Genomic DNA, 27817 nt, shown 5'->3' with positions numbered 1-27817 from the left:
ACCTGAATAGTTGTCAAAGAATTACAAAAAAATGTAATAACATGCTGCATTGTCAGAACTAACGACAGCTGAGTTACGTAGCTAGATAAATTAGCAACGCAGTTGTAGTGGAAAATGTATTTCATAAAAAATAGCAAACAACTCATAACTCAAGATAATTTACCTTCGTAATTTTGTCAATATCAATCACAGCGTCCCTCAAAGAAACGACGAAACGCTAGAGTTAAACGATATCAAGCAAACATCGGGAGCTAGCAAGCTACTATTTATGCTGTTTCTTTTAGCAAGCAACAAGTTGATGATTGTTTGTGTTCAACAAACAATGTTTGTGTTAGCTAGCAAGCTAGTTACGTCAGATGCCAAATGTCCAAATCAAAACATTTTGACAACAGCGCGTTTACGTTTTCAGCACTAGGCGCTGTCCACTGGCTCATATGTACTAGGCCATACCAGGCTCCATGTGCAACAATGTTGCAATTGCGACTATGATGTTATTTTCCTGTATGTGTATGTGTGCATACATATTGTAGCCTATTTGCTTCGCATACATGGCTTTAATGTGTTTGTGGGTGGTGACTATATACAGGGAAATATTACACATTGTCAGCTGAACAAGACCTTTCAAGTGTTAGCATCTTGACTTGTATTTCATGGGTACAGACTCAAACCACATATGAAAACTGCATTATTGATTGTATGGCTGGTGAGCCCTGAGTTTGGTTTCATGCATAGCTTACTCCCCACCATTGGTCCAAAGGAAAGGAATATGCAACTCCTGAATATTGAAAATCAGAAACCCATATTGAGAAACTCAAGCATGTAACCTCTACACCTTTTCTTTGTTTTAAAACGTTCATATTTTTTATTTTATTAGGCTATCTGAGCTTTCATACAGTGTTGCTTGCTATAATCAATCCTATTATTCTAGAGTAGAACACCATCTGGTGACCTGAATGTATTCTTGAATGGAGTCTTGTTAAACATTATTTTGTTGTTGGAAAATATCATATTATGATATCTGCACTGCCATTTCACATTCAGTACTTGACTCTGTAACTGACGTTCATCTTTTAACACAACGTTCTGTGACGCATCACAGAACATCACAAGGCTTTCATTAAAAAAACTGTAGTACATTTGACTTTATTTCATGTCTTTGTTGCCATAGAAACAAACTGCTGACTCACCTTTTAACAACATATTTGTTTAATTAATGCTTTTATGAATTGGCTTCACATGTTTGTTTTCTGCATCACCTCCATAAAAAGGGGGCATCCAGTCTACTGGGTGCAGCTTGGCAGAAGTCCATGCCTGGCTAAATCCGCAACTGACCGTAGAATGGTTTCAATCACTAGAGATGTGATCTCCTCCCCTGAGTCCTGCTGCCTTTCGGAGAGGCTCTGAACTCCTTCTGTTGATTGTCTTGGCTTCCTGACTTGTGAGGACCCTGAGTCATTGGATCTGGGACTGGCTGAGCTCACCTTTGAGACAGGTGTGGGAACAGTGGATGTTGCCAAGGCATTTTGGGGGGGTGCTGGTTGACTGGGCCCAGAAGAGAGATTGCTCAGTGGTCTCTGAAAGAGAGGAACTCCTCCGACTGTGAACTGGCTGAAATCATTACTTGTGGCGTTTGCTGCACATTCTGCTACGTCACGTATGATCTTCACCATTTCCATGGTGAGCCCCAGTTCTTCTAAGAATGAACTGTGTGTGGGGTCCGTCCTGCAACTCTCCATAACACTATCCAACATGGTGATAATTACAGTCCCTGTCAGTCTGATAATTATCAGTTCACAGTCTTCCTCAGTGCAGTCCTGCCATCTTTTTTCCATTTTCTGATTGTCCCCATTTGGAGCCACAGGCAAGAGATTTACTGGGATCACCGCATCAGACAACACCCCCACCCCATACAAATATTTGTTCAGGACGCTTGAGACCCCTCCGCACACTTTTTGGAGAAGGCCCTCTACCGTCTTCCCCAAGATGTTATGTAGGCCTACACCGGAAACATCTTCCTGAGAGAAAGCAGTGGTTGACTGGGCAATGTATTCCTACAAGTAAATGCAAGATGTATGTTTAAGATGATGCAGGTTTATTAATACAAAGTCAAGGCAAATGTTAATGCAGTGAAACCACATACATAGAGCAAAGGTATAGTTCACAATTGATGGCTCACCACAATCTTTCCTGCGTAACGGCGTATCGAATCAGGTGTCGCCTCATTGTTCCTGCAGATATTTGACCATATATGTATTAGTCAGCTATGTGTTAGCTGACTAAACTCCCCTCCATGCTGAAGGAAGTTTCTGATGAACAGGCTTTGTGGAGAACAGTCTTTGTGGAATTCAGCTCTGACAACATCGATTCACCCAAGGTCAATTCTTCAAAAAATGTAAATAATGAAATGCTTACCTTGTACCTAAGTTCGTCCTCTGTAGTTGCGTGCCTTTATTTGATGAAATCCATACCTCTTCAATAAATGTTAATCAAATACAACCACTGACTGTTTGCTCATTGCTGTTGCTCTAAGATGGCAACTCAGTGAAAATGAGCATGTGCCAATTGAATCTTAAGGAAACAGCAGGTGGTTGTAGTTGATTAAGGTTTAATGAAAAAGTATGGATTTCAGCAAACAAAGAAAGGCACGCAACTACTGAGGACAAACATAGGTACAAGGTAAGCATTTGATAATATATATATTTTTTTACAAATATTGACTTTGGGTGAATCAATGTAGTTGTAGCTGAATTCCACAAAGACTGACTTATCTCTGCTTCACTCTGTAGGTGGAATACATTAGAAACTTCCTTCACCATGGCTGGGGTTTCATGTGACATGAATGATACTTTTAGATATTTCATTAGATTATTTTCTGTGGGAAAAAATGTATATAGGCCTAAATATAGAATTACATATTATAATTAAATAGGATCTATGTGGGCCTCAATTTTCTAATGGAATTTCACCTGGCGTTCTCGATGGTTACAGGGGTTGACCTCTTCTTCTAGTTCCATGTTAAAATAAACAAATACACACAAACTCAAGTTAACACCGTTTGAAACACAACTTCTACAGTAATTTATCCGGTGAGAAATTCTTGTTTTGTAGCCTTTAAAAATATAGTCTATCAATCGACATACCTTTCTCCCTCTCTTCGGCATTGTAGCAGTTGCTTAGATTCAAAACAAATGGAACACAGTTAACCACGGCAAATGTCGTGTCATAACATGATGTAGTTTAATTATATTCCTGGGTTGCACGTTTCGTCATACAATATTGTTTTGAACATTCGTTTTATTCGACTGATGCCCAGCTGAGCATTCAATTTAATGTGGTCTTGGTGTTGATGAACATATTATATGAAGTGCATTACCGTGGCTTGGAAACACAATGACATTTGAAAAGGAGGAAAATAATCAGTAGGACAAGCTTTTGTCATCATTGTAATGTCGCCAGATTGACTTTAGATGCAGTATAACTTCAGCTAACTAGCTACAATTGAGGGGAGAGCATCGATATTTCAGTTAGCCTAACGTTAGCATTGCTAGCTTTTTCTGCCGAACTTCGCTAGCTCATGATGCCAACACTGCCATTTCTTAGGTAAACTTGACATCATAATGATGCCAATTTTGTTTTCTACAAATGTTGTCTACTTTAGCAATGTCATTAGCCCCAGTTCAGAAAGACTGATCATCAATATGATGCGGCGACGCGACCGAGGTGCAACCCATGAATAGCTAGCTACATTATGTTTTGACAGAATCATAAAAGAGAAAGGGATTTTGTAGAACCTTGTTTTGTTAAGTCAGTTGTAAAGTTTACATGCGAGATGTTGATCGTCGCCAGACACGACTCGATCTCCACCAGTAGGTGTCAGTAGCTCGTTAAGACTCCTGGGGTGTGTTCAGTTAGGTTTAACGTTTACGCTGCGTGACGGTTTGTTACACGATAACCCCCCGCCGATGATAAATGGTATACTTTAAGAAAAGTTCAGTTGTAATAAAATACTTCATAATGAACCATAGTATTTTCTCAGATTAAAAGACGGATGACCTAAGCATTCTAAATAAAATGTTTAAATACATGTTCATCCTTGATATGGTTTATGCCATTATCAGAAAAAGTATATCAGAAAGCATATGTGTAGTGTTAGAATTACATTTTGTCAACTCAACCTCAAATTATAATTACCTAACCAAACCTTTGGTTGCTTATTTCTAAATGTCTCACATGACTGTTGCTTTAACCTCAAAGGGGTATCTTTCCACTTCTAATTATTTCCCACCAATCTTGCTTGGTGTAGTACTTCATAACGAAACAGAAAAGCCATCTGATCAGGGAGGGAGCGCCATATTGTTTTTCAGTTGACTAGTTTATGGGCAGTGGGCTGATCTAACTGTTGGAAAATGTGTGTGTACAACATTTGTGTTGGAATGTTAACAGAGAAATACAAGAGGCGAGCCAAGAAAAATTCCACACCAAGTGTTAAAATAAAATGTTTAATGTGAATTAAAGGCATAATTGTATTTTTAATAGAGGCATGTTGTAAGGCTGAGTTTTAGTAAAATGCATATATTTTGTGTCCTCATACAATTCAGTAATCCAGTCCATAAACATGATTTGGAAAATAAATTAATATACATGACAATATTTTTGAAGGTTCTCGCCATGATTACACACCTTTCCCTATGTGAGTGCGCAGGTGCCTTTTGAGACGCGTTGAGGTGGAGAAGCACTTTTTACACAACATACAGGAGTATGGGCGCTCTCCTGTGTGTGTCCGCAGATGCATGGTCAGGTCTGACGAACACCTAAACCTCCGTTCACAGACCGAGCACGGGTATGGCCGCTCCCCTGTGTGTATTCGCCTGTGGAGGAGCAGCTCCCCAGAGGTAAGGAAGGTTTTGCCACACTGAGCACACTGATGCGGTCTCTCCCCTGTGTGCATCAGGTTGTGTCTTATGAGGGAAGTAGACTTGGCAAACTCCTTCCCACAGTGTGCGCAAGAGAACGGTCGCTCCCCTGTGTGGGTATTCATGTGTTCACTCTGTGCACGCTTGGTTTTGAAGCTCTTGGGACACTGAGAGCAAGAGAACGGTCTGAAGTCGCTGTGGCTGCGTTGGTGTCTTACCAGCTCCCCATGTGTTAAGAAGGTCTTCTGACAGACGGTGCAGAGGTATGGCCTCTCCCCTGTATGAATCCTCTCGTGTCTCGTCAGGCCCGCGAGCTGAGTAAAGCTTTTCTCGCAGAAGGAGCACTGGAAAGGCCTCTGCCCGTTGTGAATCAGTTGGTGTCTGTTCAGTATCTGTAACTGGGTGAAACTCTTGCCGCACTCTGGGCACGGGTACGGCCGCTCCTTGGTGTGGATTTGCCGGTGCTTGTTCAGCAGCCACACGTGAGTGAAGCCCTTGCCGCACTCTGCGCAGGGGAAGGGTCTCTCTCCGGTGTGCTTCATCTGATGTCTCCTCAGGTCAGACGGGCGGCCGTAGATCTTCTCGCACTGGGAACACTTGTAATGGCGATTCACCACGTGGGTTTGCCTATGCTTCAGCCGCTCAAGTACGGTGTCAAAGCTAGCCCCACATTTCTGACACTTGTACTGACCACTCCCTTTGTCGTTCGGCTCCTCCTGCTGCTCTGTGGACTGTAGTGGGGGATCAGCACTCTGGCCGCAAGGTGTTCTGGTGAAGTGCAGGGACAGTAGGCCCAGTTGGGTGAACCCCTTGCCACATTGAGGGCAGATATATGGCCGTTCCCCGGTGTGAATCCGCTGATGCCTCGTCAGATCCCAGGAGTTTTTGAAACCCTTGTCGCACTCCTTGCAGGTGTACGGACGCTCCCCTGTGTGAATGCGCTGGTGCCTGGTCACGTCTGACGAGCGAGTGAAAGTCTTTCCACACTCGTGGCACGTGTGAGCACCGGGTTCAGAGCTTGCGTGGATAGGGAAAGGCTTGGGGAATTCAGGACGGGGGAACTTTTTCCTGGGAAGAGCTGGGTTCTCTTCAGTTTTCTGGAGCTTGCTGTACTCCTCTGGGTGATTTCGCTCAATGTGCTGGAGGAGGTAGGATTCCTGCATGTGAAAGAATGGGCACTGGGAACAGGCAAAGACCTGGGAAGACATCTCAACGGTGTGACCTGAAGGAATACAATGGGGAAAGGAGACTAATAGTGTGACAGAGGCAGCACAAGCATTAGGTGGTTGTTTTTACAGGGCATACCAGTCTCCACATTTTATTATATGTAGTAACAGAGAAAGACATTCAATATTTCCTCCTTACTCTGAGTGCCCAAGTTCTCAAGACATGTGTGGTGTTGCAGCAGGGATTTCAGGTCCTCAGGTTGAGAGAGGGCCTGCAAACACTCCTCCAGGACAGAGGGAGCAGAACTGAGCCATGACACAGTCTATAGGAGCAGAGATGCAAACAAGTGAGTGACAATATGCTGGAAAGTTTACATGTTTTTTTTTTCACACTGGGGAACGTTACAAAATGCTAGGCCCATTTCAAGAAAACCAGAGAAGCCGGTGGCTAGCACCTCAGCTAACAGTGTGGCCCCAGAGTGGCTATAAGGCAGAGGTTATGTGCAGAAAGTGACAGTACAGCTTGGATATCTTCTAATAAGATACAGAAGATATTACCCTCCTATAACTTAACCAGTCTAAATGTTGCCATCATGGTCAGCACTGCAGGATTTTCCAAATACAATAACAGAAGGTGACTTGAACCCAGCTGAAGGTGACCTAGTGCGGTGTTACTTTGTGGTACCTGTCCAAGGTCTGGTACTGGCAGTATCTTCTCCAGTTTAGAAAGGAATTCCCACACAAGTAGTTGCATATCTGTGTCATAGCTGGCGCCGTACTCCGCCGGAAACACCTCCTGGAATCAAGATAGATGGGGATATAATTGGTGTACGGTGAAGTTCTGCATTTACCCCAATGGTCAAGGTTAGATTTGGGGCGGGGAGGCTGATCATAGATCTGTACCTATGGGAAACCTCCCTCCGGGGCAATATAATTCCAAGGACTGTAAATATTGTCTTTGGTTACTAAACAGAACCAGGAAGCTAGAGAGAGAGACATTAACATATGATGGAGGCAGACTGACCTGGAAGAAGTGTTCTCTCTCCGCTGGGTCTTTCAGCAAAGTCTGGATGAGCTCCAGGAAGATGGCCTCTTCTGCATCCACCTCAGCATCTCCACTCTGTGAAATAGAACTTATCAGTGATAAGGGAACAGTAAACCACCGTCACCCACCACTGAAAATAAGAGGGAGCAACACTGCAGTCCTTGATGGCCTTGACATATAGGCGCAAGCTAATTGGTGCAAAGGATCTGACGGTTGCTTATTCAATATGTCAATGTTTTAATTCTATCTTATCCTAGGCAAATAAATGATTTAAATAAGCACATTTCAAATGATAGGAATGGCAAAGGCGGTTCCATAAAGACCAGGGGCCATATACATCAAGCATCTCAAAGTAAGCTGATTTAGGATCAGTTTAGCCTTTTATATCACAATGAAAAGATTACAAGGACAGAGGGGACCTGATCCTAGATCAGCACTCCTCCTCCGAGAAGTTTGATACATATGGCCCCAGGCCAAATTGAACAGTTGTCCTCCAAAGAGTATCATTACTTACCCCTGTGTGTCCAGGGGGGCGAATTCTGTCCAGGTGGGGTTGGATGATCTGGATATCAGCTGTATGATCAGCGGAACACAACTCTAGTATCACCTGAAAGGAATAACAGTATTCAAGAAAGTAGACAACAGCACCCAACAAATGATGACCACCAACAGAACCTGAGCAATCAGGACAATAGAAAGAACCCAACTGATCAGGACCATGGACAACCCCCATGCAATCAGGAAAATGGACAGAACCTAACCAATCAGCAGCTACATAAACCGCAAGATAAAGACCGTTTTAATCAGAGATGGCTCTAAACACACTGTCCAAACCACTGCTGTTAGGGGTTCCAGTTTACAAAAACAACATATTTAACTGTATTCGCTACTAACCCTTGTTCGCAGCCGCAGAAGAAGCTTGGCCCTCTGTTTCTCATTCAACAGGTCTGGAACTGTCGCTGTCACAAGGCCGACGAACTCCTCTAGTTTCTCATAATCCATGACATCTCTTCGTTGAGCTACTTGCCACATGGCCGCAGAGAGCAGCCTCAGAGGTGGTATCAACAGGCGCAAAGAGGATAACGGGAGGAAGATATCTACGGGCAAAAATGGGTCATTGAGTTGTGAGAGATGAGACAATCTTTGGACAATAATTCTTGGTAGTGTGGGTTAGGAGGCATAATGTTACATTGCCGCATAACTTGAGTAGACGCTAGCATATAAAGATGTAGCTAAAATGTGAATCAGTGGCCCAACTATTTTATCTATTCGATCCATCTTCTAGTAGCTAGTCTACCCAAATGTCTGGTCCACCCTAGACAGTCTATCTTTGCAACAACTAACAGTAGCCGCAAGTTGCTAGCTAGCCAACGTTAGCCAGGTACTTATTTTAAACGAACCTGCATTCTCCACTGGTTTTGTCGTGACACAGATTTCCATCATTATGGAGAATTGAGTTGTGATTTATATAACTTCAATAATTAACTAGTTTGGTTTCTATTAAACCCAGAAAGACATTTAGGAGTATAATAGTTTAGCTTATCCACTATCTGGCAGGCTAGCGTTCCTCTTCTTTTCTATCTTCCGGGAAAGTTTTCTTCCTCTCTGGTCCATCAATGTGAAAAGACGCTTATACTGCCACCTACCGACCTACGACATTGGCACGACTCTGGTGTAAACTTCCAGCTGTCTTTATTTACTGTGCTACTACAAAAACACAGATACAAAAACAAACTATATATTAGTATAAAATATACTGTCCAAAGTATTAGTAAATATGATTCCTCTGTGACAAATAAACATTTATTTAGGGATTTATTGAAGTTTCTCAGTGTACATCACTTTTATTCCAGACAACATGGATTGACATATCTCTGGTTTATGCCGATGTAGTTTCAGTAGGATTTTGTTCAAGAGGCAGGGAATACATCTCTTTCACCTTATTGCTGTAATCTTGTTCCAATCATAATTTTTAGGTGGCTCAATCAAGTCACCTTCTCTCATATCCAATCAGACATACACATTTTAGAGAGAGCACACTTTAATCCACTAGCTACATCATGTTAACCTGCAGTTCTTGTGACGTTGCAGTTATTTAGCAGTCACCTTTATCCAGAGTGAGGTGTTGTCTTGAAGTTGAGTTTCACATTTTAAATAGTCAGACTGCCACAAATCATTGTCTTGATTTCAACAACAGGCATATTCAAATGTTATGGTCTCACAACGTTGCTATTTTCTTAACATACTGACAAATACTGGTAAATATTCCATATTATACCAAAATGTGGACAGTTAAACAAAAAAAAGACCTAACAAAGGAAGACATTAATATCATTTGAACACCAATCTGGTCGAGGCGTGTAAACACTCCTTTTTAAAGATCGATCATTTCAGCCAACAGCGGGTCATGGTTAAAGGGGGTAGCACTTCAAGTGTAGAATTCCAAGTCACTCCTGCAAGGGATACAATAAAACAAATTATTCATCATCTTGAATACACATGTTAAGGTGCGCAACCAGAGTTTTAAAAAAGTGGTATTTGTATATAATTTTTTAATGATAAATTAGCTAACTTTAAAATACACAGGGTGTGCCCAAACAACAAACTTTACTGGTACTCTCACTTCCTTAGCCACCGTAGCTAACAAGTCTCATTTGTAGCCAGCTATTTGGGGTTTTGCAGTAGTACTCAAACTTACCATTTTAGCTAGGGAACTATGAAATACATAACGAGGAAAAATGCGATGTCAAACATCACAAACAGCCAAAAGTCAAACCAGTATGAGTGTTTTGGTAAAGATACCAAAGCTCCTTTCGTGTCCAAACTCTCTTCCGAGCCCATTTTCAGGAAGTGTGTTGACTGAAGAGCACCGCCCCAGTGCTATCGTAGCCCTGTTTATTTCTTACTCTTTGCCTCCGCCTAGTGGCTTCTTCTTCGAGGTTTAACGGCGGTTGGCATCCAATTTGTTGGATTACCGCCACCTACTAGACTGGAGTACAACTCCCTTATACTTTGCTTGAAAAAAAAAAATGTACTAAATAAATACCCTACCATCTAACATTACACTCACACATTCAAAAAATTATATTAAATTAACACCTCCCTACTCCACTAATTAAATGTATTTATTCCTACGTCATGCCATCATCCTGAAAGGAGGGGACATCACCACTTAACACACCCTGTAACTCTTCTGATGTCAAGTCTCGCACACCCAAACACCTCTCTGCAGCTGCCACCACAACCTCAATTTTCTGCGACTTCCATTCCATCCCTGCAGTACAGTTGATAACCATTGCTATAAATGCTAAAAATCCAATCTTACTGAAACATATCACTTTGTGGCCTATCCCTCTGTACTGGTATATCTCTACTACTCTCACCACTCCTCCCCCTTATCCCATCTGCCTCTACTCGTACAGGATAACAGGATAACTTATATATCCTAACTTCACTTTGTCGGGCAAAGACTCAACTTCAAAACTCAAAAGAACAGACAATGAGTCTTCTGTTTCCCCACTCGCCACCCTGTCTGCGTCACATCAAACGACGAGCATCACATACACCAAGAATCTTTCCCCTCAGCTGGTCAATTTTTATATTTACTGCTTCCCCAGTTATCACTCCTTTCATTGGTGCCCTTTTCTTGAGAGCGAAACAATTTACTTTTTTTGCCCCCATTCTTTCTACTCCGAGTGCATTCTCCCTCTGACCAACAGAAACACAAACAATTATCACTAGACCCCTTCTGGTTACCCTCACCGATTCCACATTACCCAACTCTTTTTTTCACCCACCGTGAAACCACAAATGGATCAGCCAAAAGGCAAGAGTCCACTTTTTCCATTAACTTCGCTCCTACTGTCACAGACTCATCTTTTTCCTGATCCTCGGTGCATACCTCAGTCTCCAATAACTTCACCACACCTACCACCTCCGATACTTCACCCTCATTCACTTCCATTTCTCCTCCTGTCTTCAGCTCCCTCTGCTTACACTTTCTACCATTCTTTAACAAATCATCTCCCTCTGTCCCACAATTTCTATCCAACTCAAGCTCACCCTCTTCTTCCCTCTCTCTCTTAGACCTCCTCTCCCTCTCTTTTTCCCTCCATTCCTCCTCCATTTTCTCCTTATGATAATACTGCACTACTTTTGACAACCATCTTGTTCTTGCTTTCTCTAGGGACTCCATTTCTGCCGAGGCATCCGCCCTCCTCCCCCTCCACTTAATGGAGCTTATAGTACAGTTTCTTCTTCTTCTTCTTCTTCTTATTTTTATTATTATTATTATTATTATTATTATTATTATTATTATTATTCTATGATATCATGGCGGTCCGCAAACAAACGTTTAAAGTGCATGTCGCCACCTACTGTGCTGGAATGTACGATCAATCATGATCTGCCCAAGTCTGTACTACCATGAAAATAAAATTCAAAACTAAATAAATCACTAACTTCTACCACACCCTCCCCCAAACCTCCCCCCCAACCTCAATAAACATTATATCATGCTGAATCACTCCACCCTTAAGATTGTTCAGCATGTCAACAACCATTTCAACAGTAACATCTATTACCCCCAATATCTCCTTTGCCGTCTCCACAATAACCTTCAACCTGGCATTTCTGCTTTCCACAACCCGAGTCGTATTGATAACCTTACCAATAAAAGCTTTGAAGTCAACTTTATTCATTATCAAAGTGTCCTTTGACACCACACATTCATGAGCACAAGATTTCTGAACAAGCTTCCAAACCATGCCAGGACCATCAGAAACACCAGCCCAGACAGTAGGTCCACTAACTACAGATACATCCATGTAAGATCCATCAGTCTGACAGTAGGTCCACTCACTACAGATACATCCATGTAAGATCCATCAGTCTGACAGTAGGTCCACTCACTACAGATACATCCATGTAAGATCCATCAGTCTGACAGTAGGTCCACTTACTACAGATACATCCATGTAAACTCCATCAGTCTGACAGTAGGTCCACTAACTACAGGTACATCCATGTAAGATCCATCAGTCTGACAGTAGGTCCACTAACTACAGGTACATCCATGTCAGATCCATCAGTCTGACAGTAGGTCCACTAACTACAGGTACATCCATGTAAGATCCATCAGTCTGACAGTAGGTCCACTAACTACAGATACATCCATGTCAGATCCATCAGTCTGACAGTAGGTCCACTAACTACAGATACATCCATGTCAGATCCATCAGTCTGACAGTAGGTCCACTCACTACAGATCCATCCATGTAAGATCCATCAGTCTGACAGTAGGTCCACTCACTACAGATACATCCATGTAAGATCCATCAGTCTGACAGTAGGTCCACTTACTACAGGTACATCCATGTAAGATCCATCAGTCTGACAGTAGGTCCACTAACTACCGGTACATCCATGTAAGATCCATCAGTCTGACAGTAGGTCCACTAACTACAGATACATCCATGTCAGATCCATCAGTCTGACAGTAGGTCCACTTACTACAGGTACATCCATGTAAGATCCATCAGTCTGACAGTAGGTCCACTAACTACAGATACATCCATGTAAGATCCATCAGTCTGACAGTAGGTCCACTCACTACAGATACATCCATGTAAGATCCATCAGTCTGACAGTAGGTCCACTCACTACAGATACATCCATGTAAGATCCATCAGTCTGACAGTAGGTCCACTAACTACAGATACATCCATGTAAGATCCATCAGTCTGACAGTAGGTCCACTCAGTAGATCCATCAGAACCTGCCTCTGCATATGATACATCATGACTGATCCTCCTTTCTCTGTAACTGGCATCCACCAAATGCTGCACTGCAATGCTGAACTCTCCCCCACAATTACAGTACTTAACCTTCACCTTGTTTTCACGGTAATCATTTGCCCCTCCACACTTGGCACATCTTTTCTTTCCTTTACAATGAGCAGCTACATGTCCCATTCTTTGGCATTTAAAACACTGCAGTGCATATGGGATAAATTCTCTAACATTGAAACTAAGGAATCCTATCTGTACTTTTCCCGGCAAGACATCATTGATACGCGTTCACTTCTTTGACCCTCTTTCCTACTGAACAACCTTTTGGCCTCAATCACTCTGCCTGCCTTCACATTTTCTTTAATTATCATCTGTGGACATAGATATTGGGACCCCTGTGATGACTCCCCTCAATCTAGCATAAACACCAGGGGCATGGCTTTTAATCTTCTTCCCATTAAGCTTTTCCATTTCCAATATCTTCTCTTGCTGAGCCTGACTACCACACAATATTTACAATCTACCATTTCCAATGAGTCGAGCTAATTTCACTTCACCTTCCTCTTTCTCTACGGCATTAGTTCGTCAGATAGGGTGTAAGTGAGGTCCTGTGGTCTCATCAAACACCATCACCATTTCCACTCCAACACTTCATTACTCTTGCTTCCTACCTTGGCCTTCTTTATGCTTTCTTTACTAGAAAATCCACTACTTTCTGTATCATGATCTCTCTTCTTCCTATGTCTTTCCACTACCGACCATTCCGGTACTTGACCCTCATCCTCCTGCTCCATAGCATCAGAACTGACACCCATATTGTCCTCATTCCAGCAAAACTGTTGTTTCACCAACCTTTTCTCCATTTCCTCCATTTCGTCTGCACTACTCGCCGCCATTTCCGACCTCCAACCCTCACTCACACTCCCCTTCTTCCCCAATCCTTCCCCAATCCTTCCAATCAGGTTCCAATGAATTGTCAGGTTTCCCCATGTAACTACTGGCAGTTATAACTCAAGGGTCTTTTCTCATTTGCATTCTCCTCGTGTTCTCTCGTATCGTCCCCTTCTCAAAACCCATTGGAAGAAAGGGTCAGAGGGGTGGGACCTCTGGCTTTCTCATCCAATGGGTTTTGAGGAGGCGGCAAGGAGAGAGGGCGCAAGAAGGATACAATTGAGAATCTCCCATTATCAATGTAACCGCTTACTATTATAGCAGTTCATAATATAAATGTATTGTAATATTGTATTATTGCTTATACCTGATATTGTATTATAATTGCTAATCATTACTCTTCTGTACTTTCAGAAACTAAGTTAAAAATAATATATATATATATATATATATATATATATATATATAGATATAGATATATATATATATAGATATATAGATATATATATAGATATAGATATATATAGATATAGATATAGATAGATAGATAGATATATATATATAGATATATATATAGAGATATATAGATATCTATATATATATAGAGATATTTTAAAATCAATTAAAGCCCATTTGAAGGAACCCCTGTTAATAGCAATTGTCCATTTAACATAACTGGAACTGAAGTTGCTGACATCTTAGTGAACATTGACGCCAGCTTTTGTTGGACTAGCAACATAATGTGAACGTACACTCCTTTACAAGTGAGCTTTTTAGAATTTGAAATATGGTGTATTTGATCAAGAGCACTTGTGGTCAGAGTTCTGGAGTGGCTCACAGGGTTGGCCATTACTCATCCAGTAGCTCACTGACACAGATAGGTAAGCCAAAGCTGAATGATAGACAAACACTTGTTGGCAAAGCCCTGGAGTGGCACAGTAACCAGTTATAGTGGCACAATAGTGTTACCCAGCCAGCACCTTCCATCCCCAACATGATTCTCTATGAGGGATAAGTTCATGTGAAGTTTAGGCATAGTTGTAGAACTAAGTGGAAATCCTGTCCACAGCTGTATGTCCAGATACAGGTGCTGGTTCTGGCAGGAACAAAGTTCAATCCCAAACAAATGTATGTTCAAATAAAACTGCACACTAGCAAATAGCGACCGTAAATAAAGTCAAGACCAGTTGTGTGTCTTAACATTTGTTTGGGATATCTCCAAGTCTGTACCAGAGGAAAGATATGGTGGAGAAAAAATGAACAGAGACATGAGATAGAACAGGACGCATTGTTTGCTCATGTGACACCAAATACCATTTATTAGGGCTTTACAAAGACTACAAAATCCCTCCAGATGATTTAAATCGCTGTCTCTGTCTATTTACACGATATGTTACATACAAATGTACAAAATATAAAACATTTATGGACAAATGTTTCAACAAAAAAAGAAACTCTTCTCTCAAAGCAGTAAATGCAATGTTTTCAACTAAGATGTAATTGCAATTTTATGGCGTCACCATGACATAATGGTACACTGTGTTGTGAAAACATTTGGTTAACTAGGCAACTGGTGGTGTCCTAGGGGAGCAGGGAGGACTGACTAGATTTCTGCTGTGTTGGAGGGGAGCTATGTCTTACCGACAATCCATGCATGAGTGTGTGTGTTCGTGCATGAGTGTGTGTGTGTGTGTGTGTGTGTGTGTGTGTGTGGGTGGGTAGGGGTGTCAGGCTAAGTTTAGATGCAGGCTGATGGCGTAGACCCACAATGATGCAAGCAAAAACAAAATAAAAAATACATTTGTCACAGCCAAGTGATGACAACAAGAGCTTGTCCTGAGGTTGTGACATTTTCTGCAGAAAATGGAATCTGATAGATTTAGTTCACCAGTAGCACCTGTTATTTGGAATTGTAAATAGCACAACAGTAGGCAAACAGTACCTCAGAATGGGATGACAAAAAAAATCGGATTCTACTAAAACTGGTGAATATAAGACTGAATGAAAGTATATTCAGAAATGTTACAGTGTAATGCTTTGGGAAGTGAATTTTCGCCTGTTGAATAGGGGGATGAGTCACCAAATACTAGTTCCAGAGAATACACAAAAGGGAAATCTGTGACAAGGACCAGATTTGCTTTTCTTGATAAATTGAATGGTTTGCTCCTCAAATCAGTGATTTAGTGAACATTAATATACGGCGTTATTTTTTTTTTTTATATCATACTGTACATCGTATGCCTCCTGCATAGGCAAGACAACCAATCATCACAAGACATACACCTGTTTCTGACAGCTTGTTGGTTTTTGCATTTCTATTTTGTATTTTTTTGCAACGTACAATAATTCTCAGCGAGTTAAAGCGTAATATAACATCAACAGGGAAGAATGCATCTCTGATTCACTGTGCAATACTTTATTATTTACACCCCCACTTTAACTGTGCAAAACCAACCCACTCATTAATGGAGGAAGGACAATCAAAATCCAAAATGGCTTCTGTCCCTACCACACGCTGTTATGTAAAAGTAAAAGTCTCCTTCAAATGTTCCCCCCTAGAAAACTTAAAACATGCTCCTTAGGCTATAAAATCAAAAGGGTCGGGTTGTGCTCATGACAGTTCAAGTGAACCCAGCTCAACTGGGTAAAAGCAACAACTAAAGAAATGCCCACCCCTTTGAACTTTTATACAATTGGTCAGTTCTACTTGCAAATACAGTATAACAGCCATTATGCTTGTACAATATTATTGTCAGAAACAAAAGTGGATGGTTTTGGGCAACATACTTTTTGACAGGATTTGTGAGATATTTTGGCCTAAAAGTAGTTATAAAACTCTCCTTTACTGTACTAAGATTAAAGCACCCACTGAGACGATATGGGACCACTTCATTTGAATGGTTGTGTGTCAGGAAGTGTGTGTTCCTGTCAATCTCCTATCCACTCAGGATGGTCAGCAGGGAGCCAAAGGCTGAAGTAATACACCCCCTGTCTCAGAGCTTTGCATTGAGAAAGCACCAATATCAGGCTTGTACTGTTCTTGACATGGCCCTTGGATTGAAGGAGCCATCACTCCCTTCAGCACCCATCTGTTGGTATAGTGCTGTCGATCTTTTAAGGAAAGGGTGAACAACTGGTCTGCTAGTGTGAAACCCTAAAAGGACTCTGTTTGTGGATGTGGACGGACACGTCGCAGTGCACTTGGCAGTAAATCAAACGGTAACATTGGCACTTGCCCATTGTTTCACAGTAGCAGCTGGTTGGACGACACACAATGCTCTTTTTGTGCTTGTTGGTGAGTGGTGTATGGAGGGTCTTGGTGTTGCCTGTAAACTAGGGACAGGTTTAAGCACGGGACCAGCACCATGTGGCTCGTCTGAGGTCAGGGTTTGACGGGAGGGACACGTGCCTTTTTTTGTTCAGCACCTTAGTAAATGAAACCAGAATTTGGCCCTTGTAAACATCCGTAGTTAATACAACAACTGTGAATCTACATAAATAAAACTATAATGTCAATTCCAGTTTTATGGTGTAGAACCACAGACATAATTGTCTCTCACTGTGTACGTGCAGCCTGCATTTTGGGATGCCACAACCAGTGGAGAAATGGAGGACTGTGTCTCAACCACCATACACAAAAATCTACTCCATTTTGTCAGAGGCCTTACTCCCCCCGACCCCGCTAACAGACATCTCCTGACTACACACATCTCTCTGTCTTATGTGTGGGGTGCCTGGAAGTGTTCGAGCCGCCACGTCTCGCTGACGCCACGCTGAAAAGCGCTTCGCTCCGTCACTCCATCTGAGGTCTCCTCTCCGAGCTCTCGTCTAGAGCGCCGACTCCAGCGACGAGTCCAGCTGGTCGTCATGGTGACTGGCGCTGTCGCTGTCACAGCTCTGCGCGCTGGAGTAGTTGGCCGCCTCCTGCAGCCTCATTAGCATGTTCATCTGGAAACACAGAAAACAAACAACCAATAAAAAGACTGGTAAACAAAAAGAGGTCCAACACCACATTGCTATTCAGAGTCCACTATCCCAACTACAAGGTCTTAGACTGGGTATTATCATTAAGGTGACATTGCAGGGGTCCTTTATCAGAGATGGACACCAGGGGGCCCGAGTGTCAGCTGCTTTTTCCACTTGCATCGCGCTTAATTGCACACAAGTGCACACACCTGTTTCCTCAGGTCTACATCAGACGTGGTTTGAAAAGAAAGATGAAAAACCAGCCGATCCTCAAGCCCCTGAGGAACGGAGTGGCCCGTTCCTACCATATATGGAAAGCACCTGGCACAGCGGTCTTCATTTTCCCTGTAATGGTCCTGGTGGGACTATAGGGAGGCAAGCGGCCAGGGCTGGGAAGCTCTGTGCAGACCTCCTCTGATCATTACACAGTAATGTGTTGAGGATTAAGTGGCCAGCAGAGAAAGCCCATTCCTATTCAACTCCCCAGGAATTGCCTGCCACACTGTTTATCACGCACAAAGTGGAATTAAAGTGTAGTCATCCGAATAACGAGCTGCTGACATTTCAGAGCTTCATTTGGTTGTGTGTGTGTGTGTGTGTGTGTGTGTGTGTGTGTGTGTGTGTGTGTGTGTGTGTGTGTGTGTGTGTGTGTGTGTGTGTGTGTGTGTGTGTGTGTGGGGGACAAGGTCATCTGCTGTCACGTTTGTTATTGGTATCCTTGGAAACTGGCTTCCACCTTTCCTCACTGATGTCTCTTTTTTTATTGTTTATTAATATTATGTCAACGAACATGGTCTCTTTCATGTTACTTCACTTAGCTTCAGTGAACATAAAACTCTCTTAGCAAACTCTTTTCATATGACTCTATTTTACATATCACTGTACAAATAAAACAGTCATTAAAATCAGCATTCAGAAATAGAACATGCCTGTGATTTCAGTCTTCATCATGTTTTACATTTTTTTGATTTGACCTTTATTTACCTAGGCAAGTCAGTTGAGAACAATGGCAGCCTAGGAACAGTGAGTTAACTGCCTTGTTCAGGGACAGAACGACAGATTTTTACCTTGTCCGCTCGGGGATTCGATCTAGCAACCTTTCGGTTACTGGCCCAACTCTCCTGCCGCCCCGAATCATTGTGTTGTGCTAGCTCTCTAACCAATATGTCTATATTTTCTGGACCACTGAAGTGGTGCTTAGTCCTAGGACTGTAAAACTGAAGTGCTGAAAGAAGGGTTCAGGGTGGAAACTTAATTCAATAATGTTCAACCATGCTCCAAAACATAATTGAAGGAAATTAAATAATTGGACAGGAAAAGGCATAACAGTCGCTCACCATTAAAGATACATAGTTTTATTAGACAAATTGAAAAGACTGATGTTTCGGCTTTCAATGGCCTTCTTCAGAAATTAGAAATCCCTGTACTGGACCTTCTTTCAGCATTTCAGGGCTTTGTTTTCATTTCTCCTTACCAGTGGGTCTCCTTCCGTGTCACTCTGGGACACTTGTTTGGAGGAGGCGCCCTCTTTGGAGGAGCTGTAGCCATCATAGCCCACGTCCTCTGGCCGTAACTGGAGCAGGGCCTGGCTGTCATGCTGCAAAGAGGCAGATCTCCAGGGGTAGGTGTCCTTCACCCACTTGGACGGGTCCTCCCACGCCGCCCTCTTGCCGTACAGCTGTAATGGTGGCCACAAAACGAGAAATGAGTTAGCGAAAGGAGAAATCCTAGATGCTTACCTGCAACTTCCCCCTACACCGGTACCCCTCTACTTTGTGTCCTTTGACCTCCGTCTGTACCCACCTGGAGCCCTTCTCTAACGGCTTCCAGCAGGTAAGGCACCAGGGAGTAGTTCCATAGGTCAGTGAACCACACCCGCGAGCCATCTGCATCCATGGGGCAGGACAGGAAGAGCCTGGGACCTGTAGGCAGAACACAACACATTCAGTGTGTTTTGTGGGGTCAGAGACAATTCATGCTTGATTGGAAAATGTGGTCGGAGGCGCAGTACGGATGGTGTGACGCAGAGGCTAAATTGAGTTCTGTACCGCATCGCCGTGCGCCTCTCAAATTTTGTAATAATCCGGAGGGATCTGTATAGCTCCGCATTGACATGATTGGTTGACGGTAGGTGGGGGCTGCAGGTCCTGCATAAACACAAACTCACTTCCTAGACAACAGCTCTGTGCTGCTCAGCGAAGAGCAAGAAGTATGAATGCCCTGACTTCTGCAGAGGCCGTATCACTGTAAATGCTGCACGGCCAAAGTGTGTGTGTGTGTGTGTGTGTGTGTGTGTGTGTGTGTGACATTGTCTAACCGATGGTGACGTCTGAGGAGCTGTGGGCCTCCAGGAAGCCGTTGAGGTGCTGCCACGTCTTGGGAATCCAGTCGATGACCTTGATGAGGTCATTGCTGCGCATGTTCCTGTTGATCTCCGTCTCGATCAGCTTCCTGCGCAGAAAACGGCCTAGGAAACCCTTGACCGGCTCTGTGTGGTTGGCACACAGCACCCACCTGGAGACGGGGGAAAAGGATGACGAGACAACATGTATGACATCACACTCTATGGAGCAGCTGTGATGGAATTGGAGGCTACACCGCTACATGATTCCGGTAGACCTGAAATGATTGGATGTGGTGGTTATTCCAATCAGCCTATGGAAAGAAAAGACGAAGCATCAAGTTTCTTATACCCAGATCCTATTCTTTCAGATCAGTGACTAGAGAATGGCACTAGAGGTCGATTTGGAATTCAGCATTAGGGAAATTCCACGCAAGTTTGGCCCAAAGATAAGGGCCGTTTGGGGGATGGATGTTTGGCAAATATTTGAAATCTGTATCCAAAATAAAGCCCCATTGGTGATGACTGCTCTGTTGTCAGTTGTCATAATAAAGATGACTGCTTGTTCTGAGGCTTGCACTCTGGTTTGATCGTTCCATATTGTAATTCTGTCTTTTATGAAATGCTGGGCTGTTTCCTGTACCTTCCATGGTGACAGTGTGATGAAAATGTTAATCAATGAATGTCAGTGTGATTTTGCATGCACCCAATGACAAATATATCTGTCGCCACATTAGTCATGTAATTATCTTCTCAAATATGTCACGTAAAAAATTACCAGGTGTGTAAGGCCTAAAATTATATCAGGTCAAATTAGCAAAGCTAATTAGTCAAGTTTAAGATGCACTATGCATAAATCACTCCGCCATTGTCTGTTTAGAACAATTCTAATAGTTAACCTAATTTCAGTTTATGTTACAAAACCAGCAAGTCTAGTGTAGAGAATCATTGTATCATCTAAACCGCTGTAAAATATTTTCCATAACCAAAAATATTGTATTGTCAGCTGTTTGAAGCTGATGTACAAAACCAAAGTTAAAGACACAAAAACTAAACTTAACGGGAAGCATAGAAATAGCTAATATAGAACAGATCTACCGCTTCTTAGACTTACTTTCAATTAGAATGACAGATCTATAACAAATAGTTCTATGTGCATTTTGTTAGGTCACCCAAAAAGTTACATATTGCAGCTTAATTACGGTGCCCCCCCCCCCCCACAATTTTTTCAATTATTATTCTACGTTCTAATCTGTAATATCTGAAGTTGACTGACTTCATGGTTTGAAAGACATCCACACAACTATTTTGAGGCAGTAGGCCTGGTGGTGGTATTATTGTTTCTACTAGTGGAAGCAGGAATGAAATGCTGATAAAATACTGTACATAATCAGAACATAACAGAACAGGAAGATGGCAGCTCCCCCATCTTATAAATATTGGGTGGGAGATGTGTTGTGCTCTCTGAAAATATAAATAATTAAATTCAATACATGTAGGAACCCCAAACTGTTTTTTGAGGCTTGGGCTCCGTTCCGGTCTTACTTTAAACAGTCCATCCTCTGATGGCATTCATATTAAAACTAAAATAAGTCTGTATTTAACTCCCCTGTGAAGTAAGGGTTGGATGAGCATTTCTTTGTGTTTTTTTTGGGGGGGGGGCGGCATTAAGGTTGATGATGTGCCTATTGATTCTTATTGAATGTGACCTGCGGATGCCTTGTTCATCTTGCCCTGTCAGAGACTAAACTGTGAGCTTGTTTCGCCCTGTTTTTTTTTGTTGTTTGTTTGTTCACGCTTACATAAAATTAATATATATTTTTTAAAGCATTGTAAACTTTATTTTTGGTCCAGTGGATGGTTGGGTGGTTGCATTTCTCCCCCCCCCCATCCCTTGTCTGTTTACAGGAACAATGGTGAGGTGTGTGCTCTGTACCTGTACTACAGATTGCCCTTTAACCTTGGCAGCCTTCTGCCCGGTGTGTTTAACTTGTTCAAAGTACGGTATCTTTAAAGGTTTTCTTTTTTCTTTTTCTTTTTTCTAGTTGAGTATATCATTTATATTGTTTTGTGTTGTCTTGTGTGTAAAACTGAATAAACAGAGTTTTCAACCAAAAAAAGGCCCCAAAATAATGTTAGTTAGCAAAAATCTGCTTGAATACATTGTCTGCACAGGAAAAACAATATGTTCAAAGCAAAGAGCAAATGAATCTTTTGAATCCTGGTTTGAGTGTTGGTGAAGGTACACATACCTGAAATTGTGGTGAAGCTCAAGGTTGGGAGAGGAAGACACTCCCTGGTTCATGGTTCCAATCACATACGGGCTGCAGACAAGACAGAACAATTATACTGAGGACAGTGCAGTTACGTACCAGGGCGAGGCAATACGGATATTTACCTTTCCTTTCACAACACTGATTGTGCTTATCAAGGAACAGAAGGTAAACTATCTTGAATAGAATACGAATTGCATTATCTTGTAATGAGTAAAGCTAGAAATGGTTGTTGGTATAGAATCCCAGTGTTCACATTAACTCTAACTGTTGCATTTGAGTTAAACACAATAATCATCATCATCACCATCATCATCCCCACCACCATCATCACCACCGCCACCACCACCACCACGACCATCTTGTAATGAGTAAAGCTGGAAATGGTTGTTGGTACAGAATCCCAGTGTTCACATTAACTTTAACTGTTGCATTTGAGTTTAACACAATAATAATCATCATCCCCACCACCATCATCATCACTACCACCACCACCACCATCATCACCCCCATCATCATCAACACCACCACCATCCTATAGCGGCTAGACTTGCTTCCTGTGCCGGTGGAGCTATACTCACCATTTGTGGTACTTGTAGTTGAGGAATCCGTTGAAGATGTCGCTGAGTGAGCCGATGTGGTGGAGGTTGTCCAGTATGACCACGGTGGGAAGCTCCGTCTCGCTCTCCTCAGAGTTGCACTGCTCTGCCAGGCTGGATAGGTACTGACGCAGGTCCTGCACAGAAACAACACAAAGTGAGCTTAAAGATGTGGCCATTATTCATAAAGTGAGTGTTACTTTGTCTTTGAAATAGGACCACTGTCCTTGATATACTGTACAGTGCCAAACGAGGCGATTTATAGACAAATATGTCGACTCCTTAGCGACTAGCTCCTTAATACTCTTGGCTGAGCGTTTTCTTACCTTGCTGGATTTCTGGTCCACGTTGAAGCTAGCCAAGTTGCTCTCCGTGACCTTTCGATCAGACTTGGTGACAATGAACTCTGCCAGCTTGCTGGCCAGGAAGGACTTCCCAGTGCCGCTGGGGCCAGAGAGGATGATGCGGCGATGCTCCATGAGCAGGTTGAGGTATCTCTGGATGATGGGCTTGGGGATGAGGGTGTCAAATACCAGGCTGTCTATGCTGTTCTCCTTCACACCTACAGGAGGAGAGACGTGATTGTCTGATGATACTAGATGCTAATAATACAGGATATTATCATGTTAACGGTATATAACGGTACATAGCCTCTCACAACCTATGGTAGACTGAATACAATTCATGCCATTCTAAAACAAATGGAATGAATTGAGTTCATTCACTCAGGTAATAGCCCATAAAATATCATAATTAAATGCAGTGCAACTGTGCGATGGCTAATAAATGATAACATAAAATAAATCATGAGAAATGGGAAGAGTTGATTATTGTTTATGGTGCAACTCTTTGGGATGTCAGGTGGCGTATGTGTCAAGCGTCTCAGAGTAGGAGCGCTGATTTAGGATCAGCAGAGTAACTATATTTCAGCTTCAATGACTGCAGAGTAACTATAATTCAGCTTCAATGACTGCAGAGTAACTATAATTCAGCTTCAATGACTGCAGAGTAACTATAATTCAGCTTAAATGACTGCAGTGTAACTATAATTCAGCTTAAATGACTGCAGTGTAACTATAATTCAGCTTCAATGACTGCAGAGTAACTATAATTGACTGTTGGTGGGAGCTTGGACACTACTCCTCCAGTGAAAACACAACTGTAATGCAGAGTGCTGACACAGGATTCAATGGCACCCAGTTCAGGCCTGGCCCACTACATTTTCCTGCTGATGGCCACTGTTGTGACTATGGGAGAGAAGCGGCCATTACGAACACAGGAATATAGCAGCCAGCGTGCGAGTGAAATAAAGGACGTGTTGTCTACTTTTTTTTAGCTCTGGTGAATAAAAATGGAAGCCGATGTTTGTCCATTTAAAACACCTCCTTTGCCCCTTCAGGAGCAGTACATTGACTGAAGTGTCCGAAGTGCTTTTCAAAGTGCATGAGGGTATTGTCATGTCAGGATTAAGAAGCTTTTGGACATTCTATTTAAACGTTCTGGGGTTCCATTTTGTCATGTTTGGAAATGTGCCATCCTATAGGTAGGGCCGTGGGTTGTTCCTGGTCAGGTCTCATGGTCAAGACTCAAGGCCCTTCCTCTATATCTGTGCTATTTTGATTGAATCAACTTTATTATCCCACCAGAGGGAAATGTGTTTGGTCATGTCCTTAAAAGGATGTAGGACGTACAGTAATACATAAAACACACAACAATAGAAACAGTGAAATGCATCATGCCGTTAGTCTGGGCCATCCTAGTACCTTTGAGGTTGACGCTGATGATGTTGTTGTCCCCCACAAGGTAGCCACAGGGCAGCATTTCAGGCAGTTCAGAGGCGTGGGCCCGCACCACATCCCCCATCCTATAGCTGACTATACTGTCTGAGTTCAGCCCCAGACTGGTCAGTGGGTCCACCCGGAACACGTACTCCTGGAGGGGAAATGGCCAAATAGAATTCTAAGATCAAGACACATTCTATCTAACATCTCAGTGTTTATCCATATGTTTCCACAACAAAGAAATAGTCTGTCAATCATACAGATGAAGAACCATATATCATGAGCATTTTCTGACACAAAAAAATGGAGTGCTTCATATTTGGTTTTTGGTCTGGAGGGTTCAGTCAGTGACTGATCATATGGTGAGCAGGGGGAAGGAGGTTTTACCTTGAATAATCGTCTGATTACTCCATCTAGCACATCCCACTTGGTCTTTCCGCTCACGCCGATGGAACCAATGAGGTACTCCTGGCTTTGCATACCCTGAGTGTACGATAGGGAATTAGAAAATGTAGAATGTCAGAGACTTGAATGAAAATAAGTGGCAAAATTGTTGTACCGAACAGTGACTTGGACTGAAATAGGTGCCCGTGTTTATTTTGGTTGTCGGTACTGTTTATAAACCTCTTACGACACCAATCGCATAGGGGGCAGTATTGTCACTTTCGGATGAAATACGGTCCCATATTAAACTGCCTCCTACTCAAACTCAGAAGCTAGGATATGCATATTATTAGTAGATTTGGATAGAAAATACTCTGAAGTTTCTAAAACTATTTGAATGATGTCTGTGAGTATAACAGAACTCATATGGCAGGCAAAAACCTGAGAAAAATACTACCAGGAAGTGGAAATCTGATGCGTGGAATCTTTCCAAGTCATTGCCTATCGAACACACAGTGACTAAGGATTCATTTTGCACTTCCTAAGGCTTCCACTAGATGTCAACAGTCTTTAGGAAGTTGTTTGAGGCTTCTATGATGAACAGAGAGCGAACAAGAAGGCTGGGAAGTTGGTGACTCAGGGAAGGACATCAGTTTCATTGGCGCGCGTTCACGTGAGAGGTAGCTGTGTTCCAAAACGTTTTTCAAGACAATGGAATCGTCCGGTTGGAATATTATTGAAGTTCTAAGTGAAAAAGGCCCTAAAGATTGATGCTATACAACGTTTGACATGTTTGAACGAACGTAAATATAACTTTTTTTACTTTTCGTCGTGACATTTTCCGCGTGCTTCCTACATTTGGAGTAGCTAACTGAACGCGCTAACAACAAGGAGCTATTTGGACATAAATTATGGAGTTTATCGAACAAAAAAACATTTATTGTGGACCTGGGATACCTGGAAGTGCCTTCTGATGAAGATCATCAAAGGTAAGTGAATATTTCTAATGCTATTTATGATTTTAGATGACTCCAAAATGGCGGGTATCTGTATTGCCTAGTATATTTTGCTGAGCGCAGTACTCAGATTATTGCAAAGTGTGCTTTCCTCGTGAAGCTTTTTTGAAATCTTTCACAGCGTTTGCATAAAGGAGATGTTCATCTATAATTCTTTGAATGACAGTTTAATATTTTATCAACGTTTATGACGAGTATTTTTGTAAATTGTGCTGATTCACCGGCAGTATTTGAGGGAAAATATTTTCTGAACGTCACGTGCCAATGTAAAATGCTGTTTTTAGATATAAATATGAACGTTATCAAACAAAAAATGCATGTATTGTGTAACATGATGTCCTAGGAGTGTCATCTGATGAAGATCGTCAAAGGATAGTGCTTCATTTAGCTGTGTTTTGGGTATTTGTGATGCATCTAGTTGCTTGGAAAATGGCTGTGTGGTTATTTGTGTCTATATACTCTCCTAACATAATCTAATGTTTTGCTTTCGCTGTAAAGCCTTTTTGAAATTGGACAACGTGGTTCGATTCAGGAGAAGTGTATCTATAAAATGGTGTAAAATAGTCCTATGTTTGAGAAATTGAAATTATTAGATTTGTGGTTTTGAATTTGGCGCTCAGATTTTTCACTGGCTATTGTCAAACTCGGTCGTAAGAAGTTTTAAGGTGCAGGAGCTCCAAAATTCTTTTGATATAATAGAGGAACAGAAAAACGAAGGTCCCGGTACTCGGCTCTGGTGAGCTCCTGCCCAAGTCAAGCGCTGGTACTGAAGCATCTGATCATACGACAGCATAAGATTCTCACATTGTTATTCTAGGCATCTATATCTCATTAGTTACCTTGGTCTTATTGGAGCCACTGTTGATTGTGACCACAATGCGGACACTGCGCCCCTCTTTGCGTAGATTGCCCTCATAACCATCGTCCAGGAGAATATCTGTGGGCACAAACACAACTATCTATCAAGGGAGGAAACAATCTTGGGGAAAAACATCTCTGTAATAAAAGCGTCTGATAAATAGAGACGTAAAAACGACAGAGACTAAATGTAATATATAACGGCCCTTCTGCATGTTTGAAAGACACGGTTGTCAGGCTAAAGAAGGTGACTTTGCTAGGAGCCCCAGATATAAATATTATATTTTCCTCTCTCTCTGCTTTATTTACATTGAACTAGGTAGGAAGGGGTACTACTTTGTATTCGGCTGGCTTGCTGGCATGCAGGCTCTGTGCAGGGGTGATAAGGGCCCTCTGTCACTCGTCTTCCCACGCGCTGCTGCTCCCAACTCATCCCCCCCATCAATTAAACAGCCCCAAAGTCCTCCGAGAGTGTTCTGTTTTAATTACAGGACAGACGAGGAGAAACGAACAGCACTCCACTCATCGACGAGGACAAGGCCGGATTCGGAGAAGAGGAGCATACAAGGTTTAATTAGTCTCTCTCTCTCTCACACACACACACACACACACACACACACACACACACACACACACACACACACACACACACACACACCACACACACACACACACACACACACACACACACACACACACACACACACACACACACACCCACACACACACACACACAGCTCTCCGAGGAGTTCTGTTCTGACGTCTGCTTGATTGATGCAGATGTTACTTCAACTT

The 27817-nt window shown here is 42.3% G+C and overlaps 2 protein-coding genes and 2 long non-coding RNA genes across 24 annotated transcripts in view; all 4 read right to left on the bottom strand.

The window, feature by feature from the left end:
* Window positions 1-1141: 1141 nt before the first annotated feature.
* LOC106609748 (uncharacterized) lies at window positions 1142-3667 on the bottom strand. Its single transcript, XR_014392839.1, has 4 exons — window positions 3141-3667; window positions 2967-3004; window positions 2177-2228; window positions 1142-2051 (listed from the first exon to the last, which is right to left on the bottom strand). It is a non-coding gene; the product is annotated as an uncharacterized LOC106609748 (long non-coding RNA).
* An 818-nt stretch (window positions 3668-4485) lies between these two features.
* LOC106609738 (uncharacterized) lies at window positions 4486-8714 on the bottom strand. Its single transcript, XM_014208714.3, has 7 exons — window positions 8525-8714; window positions 8019-8221; window positions 7639-7731; window positions 7104-7199; window positions 6765-6875; window positions 6279-6402; window positions 4486-6135 (listed from the first exon to the last, which is right to left on the bottom strand). Exons 1-7 carry the CDS (start codon window positions 8565-8567, stop codon window positions 4673-4675), a joined length of 2133 nt encoding a protein of 710 aa, XP_014064189.2. The 5' UTR covers window positions 8568-8714; the 3' UTR covers window positions 4486-4672.
* A 208-nt stretch (window positions 8715-8922) lies between these two features.
* Window positions 8923-10024, bottom strand: LOC145880057 (uncharacterized). The gene is made up of 2 exons (XR_014392950.1): window positions 9823-10024; window positions 8923-9577 (listed from the first exon to the last, which is right to left on the bottom strand). It is a non-coding gene; the product is annotated as an uncharacterized LOC145880057 (long non-coding RNA).
* A 5068-nt stretch (window positions 10025-15092) lies between these two features.
* The window catches only part of LOC106609740 (neuron navigator 3), a 238463-nt gene continuing 225738 nt past the window's right edge, over window positions 15093-27817 (bottom strand). For all 21 annotated transcript variants that reach the window (XM_082977814.1, XM_082977810.1, XM_082977811.1 and 18 more), the window contains 10 exons: window positions 27004-27101; window positions 25152-25247; window positions 24747-24915; window positions 23310-23545; window positions 22966-23120; window positions 22364-22435; window positions 20088-20284; window positions 19574-19692; window positions 19245-19448; window positions 15093-17752 (listed from right to left, as the gene is read on the bottom strand). In XM_082977814.1, coding sequence (XP_082833940.1) covers window positions 17633-17752; window positions 19245-19448; window positions 19574-19692; window positions 20088-20284; window positions 22364-22435; window positions 22966-23120; window positions 23310-23545; window positions 24747-24915; window positions 25152-25247; window positions 27004-27101 — 1466 coding nt within the window. In that variant the 3' untranslated portion in view covers window positions 15093-17632. The remainder of the gene's footprint in view (window positions 17753-19244; window positions 19449-19573; window positions 19693-20087; window positions 20285-22363; window positions 22436-22965; window positions 23121-23309; window positions 23546-24746; window positions 24916-25151; window positions 25248-27003; window positions 27102-27817) is intronic.

The sequence above is a fragment of the Salmo salar genome, chromosome 07, assembly GCF_965601325.2.
Source record: "Salmo salar chromosome 07, fSalSal1, whole genome shotgun sequence".
In the NCBI taxonomy this organism is placed as follows: Eukaryota; Metazoa; Chordata; class Actinopteri; order Salmoniformes; family Salmonidae; genus Salmo; species Salmo salar.
This window is presented reverse-complemented; position numbering and strand designations above follow the sequence as displayed.

What these genes read in the sequence shown, in the direction of transcription:
- LOC106609738 (XM_014208714.3), bottom strand. Translation starts at nt 8,567, where the DNA reads ATGATGGAAATCTGTGTCACGACAAAACCAGTGGAGAATGCAG. An exon ending in TTCTGCGGCTGCGAACAAGG is followed by an intron (nt 7,732 to 8,018) that starts GTTAGTAGCGAA and finishes TATTCCTTTCAG; the next exon opens with GTGATACTAGAGTTGTGTTC. An exon ending in TGAGAACTTGGGCACTCAGA is followed by an intron (nt 6,136 to 6,278) that starts GTAAGGAGGAAA and finishes GTATTCCTTCAG; the next exon opens with GTCACACCGTTGAGATGTCT.